Genomic DNA, 17,001 nt, shown 5'->3' on the forward strand with positions numbered 1-17,001 from the left:
AAGGTCCTGTAAGAGCAATAGTTCTCAAAAAGTGTTTCCAGATGAATGGCATAGTTAAAAATGCAGAATTTCAGACCCCATCCCAGACCTACTGAATCAGAAACGCTGGGTGTGGGAGCAGGAATCTGTTTTAACAAGCCTTCCAGCTGATTCTGAGGCACACTCAAGCCTGGCACATCTGAGACAGATGGTAGTGAGCACCGGGTTCAGGCTGAGTCTGATTCTCCCAGCTCGCTTAGGACAGTTTACCAGGATGACGAAGCTTCAGCTTTTCTATCTCGTAAGTCAAAAATCTATCCCTTCTTGTCTGACATCTTTCAGAGCTACAGGGAAGATAATCATGACCTTTATCTATGAAATGGTTTTACTAGCAAAGATGAAAATTCTTAACTAACCATAAGTAGACTAATTCAGTGGAAGAAAGGGGATTTAGATGCGGCAGTGTGACCGTTGGTTGGTCATTAGCCTGTCTGAGCCTTACTTTTCCTATCTGAAAAGTGGGCATAAAAATGTCATTCTAGTCCACATTGAAGAGTTGTTGCAAAGATCAAATAGTATCTCTGTGCTGTCAAATGGTATCAGATTTTGTAGTATCAAATGTATATCAGTGTGCTTTTTAAACTGTAAAATGCACACAAATATAAAGATTATAGCTTTGGGCTGCTCCCCCTTTGTTCTTTTCTATCAACAAAATGGGAATAGTTCCATGACTTATACCTCCATGGAGATTGTAAGTAATTGAGACAACTAATAGCACAACAACTTGAGCTATTCTAAGGTAAAGTTTTTCTTTTGTTTACATTTCATCTTTAACATACAAAGTTTGAAATATGTATAAACAGTATAAAATCTTTTATATTTTATTATAGTGTATACTTTTATTTGAACTATTCACATTCTAGAGCAGTAGTTCTGAGAATGCAGCCCCCAGACCAGCAGCATCAGCATCACCTGGGAACTTGTGAGTAATGCATATTCTTAGATACCACACCAGACCTACTGGATTAGCAAGGGTTGGGGTGGGGCCCAGAGGTCTGTTTTCACAAGCCCGCAGGTGATCCTGATGCTCACACAAGACTTAGAGAAAGGCATTTACTTGGGTCTTAATTGAAGGATCTTATAAAGGCCGTCCTTTTCCTGTAACAGGGTGATAGCTTCATTTTTCCAGGATGGACTTGAAAGATCTGTGTCCAAGCTCATGCAGCCATTATTGGATTCCTTCATAAACATATTCTGTCACTGCTTTCCCGGCATACAGAAGATCGGGAATGCCACTCCAGTACTCTCATTATGAGGCTGACTTCAGGGTGCAAGGAAATTAAAGCTATTTATCAGACTCTTTCCCCTTAGTGACAGGAGAAAGGAGCCTTAGCCTAACAAGGCTTCAGATTGGGTACATGTATGAAAAACATGCAGCTTGACAAACACAGTTTACATTACATTAAATGGACTTACATTTATTTTGACTTTTCCCTTTGAAAATGAAAATGAGTCCTTTTGTGAGCAGCACCAAATTAGTGGTGCTTACTTAAGAAATACTGGAGACAGATTCATTCTAGTTTGTTTCACAACTTAGGTGGCAGAATGGCACTTTCCCCTGGCCATTTCTTTCCTTCTTCCCCTTCCTAGAAGGAAATCCCAGGTGGGAGAGGGAAAGGGACTAAGACTGTGTGTACACAATGCGCTATGTTTTGGGAAGAGGAGCTTAGTATTTTAGCAAAAGCTTTGTCTGTGTTGTAGAGATACGACTTGGTCCACTGCCTATGTTTGTAATTAAAGTTTGGCTGGGACATAGCCACACTCATTCATTTATGTATTGTCTGTTTTCACACTACAAAGGCAGAGTTAGATACTTGTGGCAGAGACCACGTAGTCGGCAAAGCCTAAAATTTTTTACCATCTAGCCCTTTACAGAACGTATTTGTCAACCCCTATAGGAGAAGTTTCTTCTGAGCTGCTTGAAGGAAATGTAGATAGAACCGGTGGACAGGAAGGACAGTGGGAGGTGAACAGTGTGGTGAAACGCCTATGGGTTCCTGTGGAGTTCAGCAGAAAGGAAACCAGAGAAAGGCAAGATTCCATGTTGCTCATTTCAGCTGGTTTCAGTATGGATTTTGAGAAGTTGCTCTATTTGAAATAAAGAAATATTTTAAACGGGTATGTATTTGCGGTTGTCTAATACAGTCATACACTGCATAACAATCTTTTGGTCAATGACAGAGTGAATATACAATGGTGGTTCCGTTAATGAAGCTGAAAAATTCCTAACACCTAGTGCTATCATAGCCATCATAACATTGCAGAGTAGCATATCACTGACATGTCTGTGGTGATGCAGTGCAAATAAACCTACTATACTGCCAATCATATAAAAATGTAATACATATAATTATGTACAGTATAATGATAACAAATGACTGTTACTACTTTATGTATTTACTATTTTTTGTTGTTTTTTTGAGGTGTGTTCTCACTCTATCACCCAGGCTGGAGTGCAGTGGCACAATCTCGGCTCACTGCAACCGCCATCTTCCAGGCTCACGTGACCCTCTCACTTCAGCCTCCTAAGTAGTTGGGACCACACGTGTGTGAAGCCACACCAAGCTAATTTTTTGTATTTTTGGTAAAGAGGGGGTTTTGGCATTTTGCCCAGTCTGGTCCCGAACTCCTGACGTCTGGTGATCCACCCTCCTCAGCTTCCCAAAGTGCTAGGATTATAGGAGTGAGCCACCACACCTGGCCTGCTATGCTTTTTATTATTATTATTTTAAAGTGTACTCCTTCTACTTATTAAAAAAATTAACTAATACAGCCTCAGGCGGGTCCTTCAGGAGGTATTTCAGAAGGCGGCACTGTATCACAGTAGATGGAGGCTCCGTGTGTGTTACTGCCCCTAGAGACCCTCTAGTGGGACAAGATGAGGTGGAAGACATTAAAATGTCATTAAATTAAGACATTAAAAGACATTAAATGTCAGTGATCCTGACGCTGTGTAGGAGTAGGCTAAGGTGTGTGTTTGTGTCTTCATTTTGAAAAAGAAAAAAAATGCTTATGGAATATCTCCTAGTCAGGAGACATATAAAGAAAGAAAATATTTTTGTACAGCTGTACCATGTGTTTGTGTTTTAAGCTAAGTGTCGTAATAATCAAAAAGTTTAAAAAACTCACAGTAAGCTGTTTATTATTGAAGAAAAGAAGACTTTTTATAAATGTAGTGTAGCCTAAGTGTACAGTGTTTATAAAGTCTGTGGTGGTGTACAGTAATGTCCTAGTCCTCCACATTCATTCACACTCACTCACCCAGAGCAACTTCCGGCCCTGCAGGCTCCATTCATGGTAAGGGCCCTGTATGGGTGTGCCATTTAAAAAATCTTTTATACTGTATTTTTACTGTACATTTTTAATGTTAAAATACACAAATACTATATTCCAATTGTCTACAGTATTCAGTATAGTAACTTGCTGTACAGGGTTGTAGCCGAGGAGCAATAGGCTATACCATGTAAACATAGATGTGTAGTGGGTTATACCATCTAGGTTTGTATAAGTGCACTCTATGATGTTCACAATGATGAAATCACCTGAATGATATATTTCTCAGAACATATCCTCATTGTTAAGTGATGCATGACTGTTATTTCTTCCCAGTGTTGGGTATTACAGGTAAAACTCCTGAGTGTTTGCCTTATTACTTCCAATAGTAGCTAACGTTTGTTTGATACATACTTTGCATCCGTTATACTATATAATGGTCACAACAATTCCGTGAGATGAATATTATCATTTTTATTTTATAGATGAGAAAACCAAAGTGCAGAAAGTTTAAATAACACAATGTTACAGAGCTATTGCTACAGCCTTGATTTAAATGCAGATTTTTTTTTTTTTTTTTTTAATGCCAAAGCCAGCATTCTAAAGGAGTGTTTTTGAATGTTGGCTTCTCTAGCTAGGTTGGGGTGTTTTTCGAACTGCAGATTGAGAAGTCTAGTGAGTTGGAACTAGTATAAAAAAAAATTGAATAGAATGAAAAACACCAGTGTGTGTCACATGTAGTTGGGTATGTAAGTCTTGATGTAGGAGACTTTTGTTTCAACTATGTATTTATGTGTATGTATATATAAGCACATTTCTGTGCACGGGGTAACAATGTAAATGGTATTTCTTACCGTGCAATGGTTTGAAAGCCAAAGGATTGGACAAGGAGGAATTAAGATAAGTTAAAAAAAATGGGAGAGCAAGAGGGAAAAATATGAACAGGTGAGAGAATGGACAACTGTCAAAGGGACAAAGAGACTCAGGGAGAGGGAGAGGAAGTAGAAGACAGTGTGGAGAGAGAGAGAATGGACAAGTTGGAGGAAGAGACAGAGATTCAGGGAGAGCTGAGGGTGGGCAAGAGAAGGAAGACGTCATATGGTTCCGTCTGTCATTCCGCTCAGCAAGCACATGCCCCTACTTGATGGCAGAACTGGAGATCTCTCAGGGGATTTTAGTTTTCATACACTTCTTATGCTGTGATCCTCTGTCATTCTCAGTGTAAGTCAACGATTTTTATTAAACATGGTTTCTGGCTGGGCACAGTGGCTCATGCCTGTAATCCCAGCACTTTGGGAGGCCGAGGCGGGTGGATCACGAGGTCAAGAGATCGAGACAATTTGGTCAACACAGTGAAACCCCGTCTCTACTAAAAGTACAAAAAATCAGCTGGGCATGGTGGCACGTGCCTGTAATCCCAGCTACTCAGGAGGCTGAGGCAGGAGAATTGCCTGAACCCAGGAGGCAGAGGTTGTGGTAAGCCGAGATCGCGCCATTGCACTCCAGCCTGGGTAACAAGAGCAAAACTCCATCTCAAAAACAAAAAACAAAACAAAACAAAAACATGGTTTCTAGTTATTATATCAAAAAGACACCTGCACATGTATGTTTATCACAGCACAATTCACGATTGCCAGGATATGAAACCAACCTAAGTGCCCATCACTGATGAGTGGATAAAGACAATGTGGCATATAGAGACCATGGAATCCTACCCAGCCATTAAAAAAAGAGTGAAATACTGTCTTTTGCAGCAACCTGGATGGAGCTGGAGGCATTATTCCAAGTGAAGTAACTCAGGAATGGAAAACCAAATACCGTATATTCTCAAGTGGGAGCTAAGCTATGGGTACACAAAGGCATGCAGAGTGGGATAATGGACTTTGGAGACTCAGAAAGGAGGAGCGTGGGAGTGGGGTAAGGGATAAAAAACTACATATTGGGTACAGTGTATGCTACTTGGGTGAGGGTGCACTAAAATCTCAGACTTCACCACTGCAGAAGTCACCCACGTAACCAAAAACCACTTGTATACAAAAGCTATTGAAGTTATATATGCATGTACATGCATGTATAGGTATGTGTTTTATATATATGTACACATACAGACATGTGCAGGTGTCTTCTTGATATAACGAGTAGAAGCCATGTTTAATAAAAATATGTGATTTAAATATTAATAATAAAAAATAATAATAAATGTGGCTTCTCCATACCAATATTCCATCTTATCTGATGCTCACCTGAAAATCAGTGATCTGAACTGGTCTGAAGGGAAAATACACTGTGCTGAAATTGCTGAGATAAGGTATGAGGTCCCCATTACACCCCTTTCTAAGGAATTTGCAAAGGTGATTTTGAATGTATGTAATTTTTGTCTTTTGAGCTAATTTTTATCTTACTGCACAGCAGCCTTTTATGTTTTACTGGGAAAAATAGGTTAGATTAAAAACACATTTTAATGTCTTTTGTTTCCAAGACATTCTACATCCGTTAAGTATTTTATTTTCAAAGGATTCTGGACTCAGTTAATGAAAAGCCCATTTTTATAGACATGCAAATTGAGTGAACATTTGTATGAAACTTCCCTGCCTACTGACGCTTTCATGAGAATTCTATTACTAAATCATAGTAGCCACCCTATTAGATTACCCTTATGTTAATTTCACCACAGAAATTGGAGCTCTGTGAGCTTAAGTCTCTTGCACAAATTTTCGTCTAAAAGTTGGTAGAGCTAGATTCCAATCTTGATTCTCTGACCCCAAATTTCATGTTTTTCCCACTAGACAGGAAATAGCAACAATAGGTTGAAAAACAATGTGTTACAATTTAGAAGAAAAGTTTCATTTTTAAGTCTGAATATGGTGCAGGTCTAAAATGCCTACTATTTTGCTGCAGTTGGATATTATAATTTTCTCCTACCCCGACCCAAGGGTAGTTCTTTGGGTAGTTCTTTATTTCTAGGCCCCCATTAGTAAATTAGAGTTTATATTGTTATGCTTTACTGTGATGCATTCTTGGCCTTTCTTCATTGAAGATTGTTAAAAACACCGACTTTATTTTAGTTACTAATAATGTTGCATCAAGTAACTTGAGTAGATGCTTATTGTCATCAGCTTAAGTGGGTATTCTTTTTTAAAATAAGTGCTTAATGTAAGGTTGAACACCAGAGTGAACTCCATCTCAAAAGCCATCATTACCTGTTAGAAAAAAATTGTGTTTTCCCCAGCTTGCCAAAATGCTGCTGCTATATATCCTATTCATCTTGTTTGGTCCTACCAGTAACATTAAAAAATATATATCTAGGAAAAATGCTGTGGTAGTTTTTCTTCAACTACCTATCCTGAAAATTTTATGCGTGTTGGTTAATAATAGGACTTTTCAGCCAGGACATCTTGTCCTACCTTTGCTCCTAAATTTCCTCATTGTTAATAAAGATCCATGCCTCCAAATGTTAAGATGTTAAAGCATATTATTTATTCTTGTTTCATGATTGTTTCTTACCTTCAAAAGGTAGTTGCTAATGGAAATGTTCCTCCTTTACTCCACTGGTTTTATTTTGCTGAGCGTTTATTACATTCGACCAAATACTTTCAGGAAGCTAAGATTCAGTTCTGCACACCGTAGAATCTTTGTCAGTGCAAGCAAAATATACATCCCTGTAAAAAGACAGGGTATTCTCCCCTCATTATAATTTTAATAACTGGTAGTGTCTGACTGTTGTTTGTTCATTTTTTCAGAGATCCCAGAAGACCCACTTGTGGCTGAAGAGTATTATGCTGATACATTTGATTCCTATTGTGAAGAGAGTGATGAGGAGGAAGAAGGAACAGTGTTATCAGGACCAGAGAAAGAAATCAAGAAGAAGGAACCCCAGCCTGCTTACAGAACAAACCAACAGGTATATGATCTCCCTACCAGAAACCGTGGAACTGTTCAAGGTACTGATTGGACTCTCTCCCAGAGAGTAAAGGAAGTCTTATAAGGTGAAGTTGGGGATGCGGGGACTAGGGTTATTATAATAGCTCCTTGTGATAAGTCTGGCTTTTCAAGGTCCAGAGGCAGGCAGGGCCCTATGGAATTTGGAGAATCTGATCTGGACCATGTCGATGATGGAAGAGCTGGAGTGCACTGTACTTATTGGGGATTTGGGGGATGGTACACACTGCACAGCACACTGAGGAGGGCTTCGTATACAGCTATTGAATTAAAAAATGCAGGTGTCTCTTTAGCAGAGAGTTTTTTTTTTTTTTTTGAGATGCAGCCTTGCTCTGTTGCCAGGCTGGAGTGCAGTGGTGCTGTCTCGGCTCACTGCAACCTCCACCTCCTGGGTTCATGTAGTTCTCCTGCCTCAGCCTCCCAAGTAGATGCCCACCACCATGCCTGGTTAATTTTTTGTGTTTTAGTAGAGATGGGGTTTCACTGTGTTGGCCAGGATGTTCTCCATCTCCTGACCTCGTGATCTGCCTGCCTTGGCCTCCCAAAGTGCTGGGATTACAGGCATGAGCCACTGTGCCCAGCCGGGATTTTCCATATACTTTCTTCTGGTAATGCTCTTTTGGGGTCATATTCACAAATTGAATGGAAATACAAATTTGTAAAGACTGACTTAGTTCTGGGGATCAGACCCAAAGATCCTGGGCTTAGGGGATAATCTTCCTAGCTACTTTTAGCCTCTGAGTATACATTCTTGCTGAAGTGATGAGGTCTCTCTAAGTATATGCCCTCTTTAACTATAGCAAGATTAAGCCTTATATGGGCCATAGGACAAGAAACACCCCTGGTATGTGCTCTCTGTGCTGGGTGTCTGCAAGAGAGAAAAAAGGAAGAGACATGTGAACAGAAAGGAGAAAACTTTGGGCAGTGTATACACGCATACCTCATTTTCTTCTTACCTTCCAATTCTAAACTTCCATGAGTTACAGAAGCTTTTATTAACTGAGAACCATTCAGCTACTAAAATAAAAGTCAGCCAAGGGGCATCTAAGTCGATGAAAACCCAGCTAGAGGAGGTGATTTTTGGAGTGAAGATGATTTACTCCAAAAATCCATTCAACCGTTTTTTTTTAAATTGTACTTTAGGTTCTGGGGAACAGGTGCGGATCATGCAGGATTGTTGCACAGGTACATACATGGCAAGGTGGTTTGCTGCCTTCCTCCCCCCATCATCTATATCTGCTATTTCTCCCCACGTTATCCCTCCCCCCCTGCCCACCCCCCACTGTCCCTTCCCTAGACCCCAGCAACTGACCACAATGTATGATGCTCCCCTCCCTGTGTCCATGTGTTCTAATTGTTCAACACCTGCTATGACTGATACTATGTGGTATTTGATTTTCTGTTCTTGTGTCAGTTTGCTGAGAATGATGGTTTCCGGATTCATCCATGTCCCTATGAAGGACACAAACTCATCGTTTTTTATAGCTGTGTAGTATTCCATAGTGTATATGTTTCACATTTTCATTATCTAGTCTATTGTTGATGGGCATTTGGGTTGGTTCCAGGTCTTTGCTATTATAAACAGTGCTGCAATGAACATTTGTGTGCATGTGTCCTTATAGTAGAATGATTTATAATCCTTTGGATATATACCCAATAATGGGATTGCTGGGTCAAATGGAATTTCTATTTCTAGGGCCTTAAGGAATCGCCACACTGTCTTCCACAATGGTTGAACTAATTTACACTCCCACCAACAGTGTAAAAGTGTTCCTATTTCTCCACATCCTCTCCAGCATCTGTTGTCTCCAGATTTTTTAATGATTGCCATTCTAACTGGCGTGAGGTGGTATCTCAATGAGGTTTTGATTTGCATTTCTCTAATGACCAGTGACGATGAGCATTTTTTCATGTTTGTTGGCCTTATAGATGTCTTCTTTTGTAAAGTGTCTGTTCATATCCTTCAGCCACTTTTTGATGGGGTTTTTTTTTCTTGTAAATCTGTTTTAGTTCTTTGTAGATTCTGGATATTAGCGCTTGTCAGATGAGTAGACTACAAACATTTTTTCCCATTTTGTTGGTTGCCAGTTCACTCTAATAATTGTTTCCTTTGCTGTACAGAAGCTCTGGAGTTTAATTAGATCCCATTTGTCTATTTTGGCTTTTGTTGCCTTTGCTTTTGGTATTTTAGTCACAAAGTCCTTGCCTATGCCTATGTCCTGGATGGTTTTGCCTAGATTTTCTTCTAGGGTTTTTATGGTGTTAGGTTTTATGTTTAGATCTTTAATCTATCTGGAGTTAATTTTAGTGTCAGGTGTCAGGAAGGGGTCCAGTTTCTGCTTTCTGCACATTGCTAGCCAGTTTTCTCAACACCATTTATTAAACAGGGAATCCTTTCCCCATTGCTTGTTTTTGTCAGGTTCTCAAGTCAATGTTTTTGCTACTATAGAATACATATTGACCTAGAATGGATTTGGCATAAGGGAAACAGGAGTGGGAATCACAATAGAGTAATTTGTATAATTGCAAATTACCTGTCTCTTATACATTTGTTTTCTTCCAGTAATTCAATATAGCTTCTCCTTCCCCAAAGGTGATGAGTGTGGTCTCTTCCCTTTTGGGTTATTTTCATTAGCAACGTACAAATTACACTACAGAATTTAGTACTGAGACCTCAGTCATGGTTAACTTTGTGAATTGAGAGAGACCTACTGCTATCTCTCCCGTTGGCCTCTTCTCCCCTTTTCCTGGTCTTACCCTTGACCTCTGAGTGTGCCAAGTATGGCAGGGTCTGCCTAAGTGGTCATCATACCAATGCCTTCCATGTGGGTAATCAGATCAAAGTTGATTCCCCTTCCTTTAGAGGGAGCCAAAGTCACAATGTTATTATTTTGTTGAGAGAAGTGCTTTCAAAAAGAAAAATAGCCATGGACTTCATTGAGATTGATTGCTGAGTTCTTTGTGCCACCTATGACAATCTTTTCAGTAGCAGTGTCTCCAAAGAAGTTTTATTAAGCACCTAATTGCTGCTGGTTGCTGGCTGTTTCTCTGCTGTGATAAGCAGAGCATCAATAACACCTTTATCACAGCCATTATCATACTGTTGATGGCTCCTCTGCCAAGTCTGTGGTCACTGAATTGGAACCAACATCTTAGATCTCAGGAGAATTGACTTTATAGCTGTCATCATAACAGGGTTCTCCACAACATTTGTGCGACCTGTCACTAAAAAGTGTTTTATGCACTCTAATGGACATGGCTTAGGGCTGCAGGTTGATGGATGTTTTTACAGACTCCTCTGTCTTTGCCTTGCTGCCTTGACTATGATTTTTCTCTCCAGGACTAATAAATGGCTCAGGTGTGTCCAGTAATACACAGGCTAGGTGGACAATAAAGACTTGACACAGAATTTCCTCTGGAAGGGCTTTAATGAATGTGGCACTCACTGGGGCTTGTTTTAAGAAGGTTCTTCAGGACTATCGTTTTTGTTCTTCCTAAGATGAAAGGTAGCGGAGGTCTACTATTCCAGTCAATTCTGAAGTTCTCAGTGCTTTTTCCCCAAATCATTCAGTGGTTTTTGAAATTCTCGCTGCACAGTGAAGCATTAGGAAAAACAACTGATTTTCTGCTTGGAAAGTTGTCCCAGGGGCGGAGAACTGGATACGAGACAGGAAGGCCTGAGATTCTGCTGAGGACCCTTGGATCTGATTGTCCCTATGGTAGGCGACTCCAAGAGTTTCTGCTGTTAGTGCAGTCATTAGTTTAATCAGATCATAGTCATGATAACAGTAACTGCTAGTGTTTCCAGTACATTCATTCTATGCTTAGTACCTTGCATGCTGTGTCAGTTCAGGCACTCCAGGAAGCAGGTGGTGAGACAGAATTAGAAATAAAAAGGAAATGCCTAACAAGTAGGTGGGAGGAGCCGGCTGCAGTGGCTCAAGCCTATAATCCCAGCACTTTGGGAGCCTGAGACAGGCAGATCACTACGTCAGGAGTTCACCATATTGACCAGCCTGGCCAATATGGTGAAACCCTGTCTCTACTAAAAATAGAAAAATTAGCCGGCTGTGGTAATGCACGCCAGTAGTCCCAACTACTCAGGAGGCTGAGGCAGAGGAATCTCTTGAACCTGGGAGGTGGAGGTTGCAGTGAGCAGAGATTACACCACTGCACTCCAACCTGGGTGACAGAGCAACTCTGCCTCGGGGGAAAAAAAAAAAAAAAAAAAGGTGGGAGGAGCCTGAAACCGTACTGAGCTATTTGAGGGAAAGGAAGGAAGGAAGGAAGTTAGGTAGGTTGGTTGGATAAGAACTTCAGGCTGCAGTGCAGTTCTGATAAAGGCTTGGCAGGCAGGCTGGCAGGCGGGAAGGAAGGTAGGGAAGGAGGGAGGGAGGGAAAAAGAGAGAGACCGATTGAATGAGAGGCTCATGCTGCACTGCAATTCTCAAAAAGTCTTGGCCAGGCTAAGAGGGAGCCCAAGGTCTGTTGCTGAAGTCCAGCACTGGGAAAAATGGCCCGGCCCTAACTTCTCCATAGTGCTCACATTGCCTGGTTGCTGCCTGGGAAGAGCAGGGCCTCCTTGTGGATCCAGAAGGCCTTGTAGCCAAGATCTGTGAGATCACTAGGTTCCTTGCAGCAGGCTCTCTCTTGAAGGGACTTGTAAGTGGCATAGCTCATGGCTGTCACAGATGTATATTTCATTTAATTCTTGCAACAACTATGATGCATATATTCTAGATGAACTGTATCAAGCTAGAATTTAACTGACTGGAATTTAAATAAGGGAGAAGGCAGGGGTAAAGGAGAAGGTGAAGGTGGGAGAATGGAAGGGATCATGACTTAGGGATTTCATGTGTCTCTGCTGAATACTCCAGAGTGAAAATGAGCTGAGAGATATAAATCCCGTCCCTCTACCACATCGCAATTCCTGCATCTCTCAGATTGTAAGCCTCTTGTTGCTTTGAATTCTTGTTGTAGATTTACAGTATTTAAGATACATGTTTTTCACACAATCTAGTCCCTAAGTGCAAGTCAGCTATCTCATTGGCTCAAAAAAGAAACAGCAGTGGGGGATATTTCTAGTGCTGACTTTAAAACCTAGGTCTCTTGAAAGATGGGACTGTGACATCCTAACTCCACACAAGAGGAAACTAAGGCATAAGGGAATGAAGTAACATCTCCAAGGCCACACAGCTAGTAAGTAGTAGAACTGGACTGTATGACTCTATTTTTAGCATCTACTTTATACAGTCTTTCCTCTGTACAACAATTATAATCCCTTCTCCTCCACTGATGACAGAGTAAATGCATTAGGTGCAAGGGAAGAGCTGCAGGGCCATTCCATTAGCTGATACTCTGGCAAGACCTTTTTACTAAACAGAATGACTGTGCTTTGTACAAGGCGAAATTTAAACCAGTTCTAGGAAGTGTGCTGAGTTTTGTAGACCATGCGACAGACCTTTTGTAGACCATGCGACAGACCTTTTGTAGACCATTCCTTCTGGTTGACAGGCCTTTTGTAGACCATGTGTGGCTCAAAGGAGTGACTTCAAGGTGATAGTTTCCACCGCTACCCCTGTCCCAGCCCTCACTTCCATCACGACTCTTCCCCCTTCTCACTCTCCCATTTCTTGTCCAGATTAAAGCATAGCTCATTGCTGATCAGATTGGGACCAGTCAAAGCTTACTTTGAGATACAGCACAGTGGGCTTTTTTTTTTTTTTAACATTATATCACTTCTCTTAACAATTTGATATGCTATTCTTTATTTTTTCTTCTGACTTTTAGGTTCAGCGGGTAGATATTTGGGCTTTGTAGAAAGTCTTAAACCCTCAATATCTAAAATTAGACCTATTACAGGGTTTAGGATCACACCTACATTTTTCACTCCAATACCAAAGCATGGAGAAAAAAGAGAAAGGCAATAGGGTGAATAAAGGGCAAGGCAAAACTGAGCAGGAATGCAAAGAGTCTGAGTGTTCCCTTCAGTATGAAGATGGTGTGGTCACCAGCCCCATGGTCTTCCTTGGTGGTGGCTGATCAGAGGTCCACAGGTCAATGGGCAAATAAAGGGACAGCCACCTGCACTGTGAGACGCTCTGTGCTCTGCTGTGCTGCTTCTAGAACTCTGGGGTGAGAGTGGTGAGACACAGCTGATAAGACTAGTTGTGATGGACTCTCTATTGCTTTTCCTTCCAACAATCTTCTCCCTCTGCTGACCTACAAGAATCCCTATTTCCCTAGCTATCATGAGAGCTGAGGTGCCCTGACCATATGGTGCACAGAAAGCCTGCAAAAAATGTGGAAACCATCCTAAACAGGGCTGGCAAACAGAAAAATACAAGTCCCATTCAACTGTTTTGTAATTAGAAATTTGGTTTAATTTTCTGACTATTTCATTCACCTAGATAGGGAGAGTAAATCCCGTTTCATGGTGTGCAGCCTGGGAGGAAAGGGTTGTGACACATGGGGACCACTGCTGGAGTGCATCTTTCCGCCGTAACCTGGTAATTTGGAGGCACAGGGGTTTATGTCAACCCTGAGAAAACACTAGTCATAGTAAGACAGAGTCACCTTGCAGCATCCAGGTGTTGTTCCAAACCCTTTACGTGCCTTATCCTATTCATACTCATAGCACTTGATGGAATTAACATCTGTTACCCCATTTACGAATGAGAAGACTATGAAACAGACAGAATAACTGATTTGACCCAGGTTACCCCATCCAGTGACAGAGCTAGGGTTTAAACCAGCAAATATTCATTATACCAACTGCTGAGACCAGCTCTTTTGTGGAGATCGCAACCCAGGCGGTGCTGAAGGAATTAAGAAACAGAAACAAAGACATATGCAAAAGTGGGAATCAGAGTCGGACATCAGGGGACTGACAGCATTTCCAGCTGAAAGCCCAGAGCAGACTCGGACCCACGTATTTATTCTTTGTGAACAAGTGAATATTTTTAATAAGCAGATGTTCAGTGTTTTTTCATAGAATAAAGATAGACTAAACAGGCAGATAGTGCCTGTTCACTACTAAAATAAAAATAAGCTAGAAAACACTATGTGCGAGTCAGCAACAGGGACAAGGTCATGTATCCTGTGTTCTGAGCACTGGTTTAACTAGTGCATGACCGGTTCATATTGCTTACTATTCTGTAACACACAGAGCAGCTTTCTGCTTGGGGATGGCTCACTGTTCCTTGCCATCGTTTCTTAGTAAACAATATATAATTCATCACACCCACATCAAGACCTTTTCCCAGCAACCAACTATTAGGGATTTGGAATAGGTATAGAACTTAATGTAGAAGTTGGTAAAGGAGAAGTAAAGGAGATGCTTGGGACCCAAGTGACAGCTCTAAAGTGTGTGAAAACGGACTATGAGCTGATGATTTTAAACCATATTTAAATCACAGGGCTAAGTTTTTCACTTACTCTGTAGGATTTTTTTAAAAAGTAAATCTAGAACTAGAGTCAAAAATAGAAATCTGCAATAAAGAACCGTGTCTCACAATGGCTATCTTTTGGACTGTGAAAAATTCTTCCTCTTTTTGTGGCAATAAACCTTCCTTACATTGCAAGACTTTCTTCTCTAGGCTATTGTATGTATAGAGTGGAAAGAGATTAAGTAGTTAATAAAGAGAAAGTGGAGGGATTGATTAGAGGTAGCATTTCTTTCACTCCACTGGAGCTCTAGAAATGGATTGTAGCAGAGGGAGTACAGGCCTCGCCATTTCCTGGAAAATCCATTGCCCTGTGCTGGAATAGGTGTTATGTTGCCGGTCTGTCAACCCCGCTTTATTTTTTCTTCTCTTCTTCCTTTACATTTCTAAACCATAGTTCTAAATGTCTTAAGAGTTCTGTCATTGGATGCCTATGAATGTCTTTGAAACCCTAAAGCAACCCCACAGGCATTGACTTGCCGAGAACCTGGGTGTTAATGAGAGACAGCTGCAGTTAGAAGGTTTTAATGCAAAGTAAACAAGGCATTAGCAGTGAAATGTAGACACATTGACAGTCACGTTTCAGCAATTCTGAGTTCAGTGAAGAGGCTGTTAGTCTTATGGGAGCTAGGGGGCTTGTTGGCAGTTTGAGTTTTGCAGATGTGGCTCTGTTTTCCTCTCACTGCACACACTTTAAGGCAGAAGTCCACCATCCGCAGTGAGACAGGAGTTATGATATCAGCTTCCTGATTTCAGGGAAGCCCTCACAAAGGCGCCATCAGCTCTGTCCTATGGTTTTGTGCTAAACGGCATCCTGCCTTCCTATGAATTATGAATGCATATAAGCAAGGTTTTGGCTTCTAATGAGATCAAGCTGAGATGTGAGGTACATCTGAGTGTGAAGAAGATGGACAAGGTCACCTTGATGTTCGGGTTTCTGTAACTTAGTGACATTTTTTCAGGGCTGTTCTGGATACCATTTGTGGGAGAGTAGGTAATAGTTTAAAAATGCAACTTGCAGAAAAAAAAGTAGGTGGGGCTGAGTACAGTGGTTCACACCTGTAATCCTAGCACTTTGGGAGGCCGAGGTGGGAGGATTGCTTGAGTTCAGGAGTTTGAGACCAACCTGGGCAACATAGTGAGACCTCATCTCTACAAAATTTAAAAATTAGCTGGACATGGTGGCGTGGTGCCACCAAGCTACTTGGGTGGCTGAGGCTGGACATCACTTGAGCCTAAGAGGTCGAGGCTGCAGTGAGCCATAATCAAGCCACTATGCTCCAGCCTGGGCAAAAGATGAGACCCTGTCTCAAAACAATTTTTTTAAACACAGCATAGATGAGTTATTTTTGGGTCATTCATTTATGCATCACATATTTGAATGTTCTAAGCACTGGGTATATGGGTGGTGAACACAATAGACATAGTTCCACGTTCATGGGCTCTGATTCAGCCTTACATATTTACATAGCATTTATTGATTGACAGCTCCTAAATGTGTGCCTTCCATTCTTCAGTTCTATTTTCACAGAACTTTGGACTCACATAACCAGTCTGCCTGGGAGTGGGGTTAGGAGTCTCTAATAGACATCCTGAAATAAACGTGTACAAAAGAATTCTAGACTCACATATCCAGTCTGCCTGGGAGTAGGGTTAAGCGTCTCTAATAGAAATACTGAAATCAGCATGTACGAAAGTTAAGCCCCTCATATACTCTACCCTCAGTCCAAATTAGCTCCTCCTGAGCCAACCTTGACTAACATCCTTTCAATCACATTCACATCCAATCCGTGAAGCAAAACCTATTGGCTCGACCTTTAAAGTATACTTGGAATTTGACCATTACCTAGTACCTGAATTCCTACTGCCAAAGCCACCATCACCCACTTGTTGGCTTCTAACTGGCCTCCTAGTAACCTTCCCATCTCACTCAAAGCAAAACCAAGTCTGTAGAATTGCTTTCCAGTACCTCATCATCACCACCTCACTAAGCCCCTCTCTTCCATCAAGGCAAGAATTGCCCTCACTCACTCCACTCCTGTTATATTGGCTTCTTTCCGGTTTCTGGACCACATCAAGCATGTTTCTGCCTTTGGAAGCCTTGAATGCTCTTCCCACCAGATATACAAATGATTTGCTCCCTCCCTGTCTTCAAGTCTCTGTTTCTATGTCATCTTATCAGGGAGAACTCTGATCACCTTATATAAAATAGCATTCACTGGACTGAGAATTCCCTCTCTCCTCCCCTACTTTATTTTCTTCCACAGTCTTTATCGCCATCTGAGTTGCCACTATTTTCTTGCTT

General features: G+C 41.2%; 1 protein-coding gene across 5 annotated transcripts in view; it reads left to right on the forward strand.

Moving 5' to 3' along the window:
* Positions 1-17,001, forward strand: part of NEK11 (NIMA related kinase 11) — a 314,403-nt gene that overhangs the window by 177,878 nt on the left and 119,524 nt on the right. For all 5 annotated transcript variants that reach the window (XM_017510167.2, XM_037731926.1, XM_037731928.1 and 2 more), the window contains one exon: positions 7,053-7,213. In XM_017510167.2, coding sequence (XP_017365656.1) covers positions 7,053-7,213 — 161 coding nt within the window. The remainder of the gene's footprint in view (positions 1-7,052; positions 7,214-17,001) is intronic.

The sequence above is a fragment of the Cebus imitator genome, unplaced genomic scaffold (assembly GCF_001604975.1).
Source record: "Cebus imitator isolate Cc_AM_T3 unplaced genomic scaffold, Cebus_imitator-1.0 Scaffold432, whole genome shotgun sequence".
Lineage (NCBI taxonomy): Eukaryota > Metazoa > Chordata > Mammalia > Primates > Cebidae > Cebus > Cebus imitator.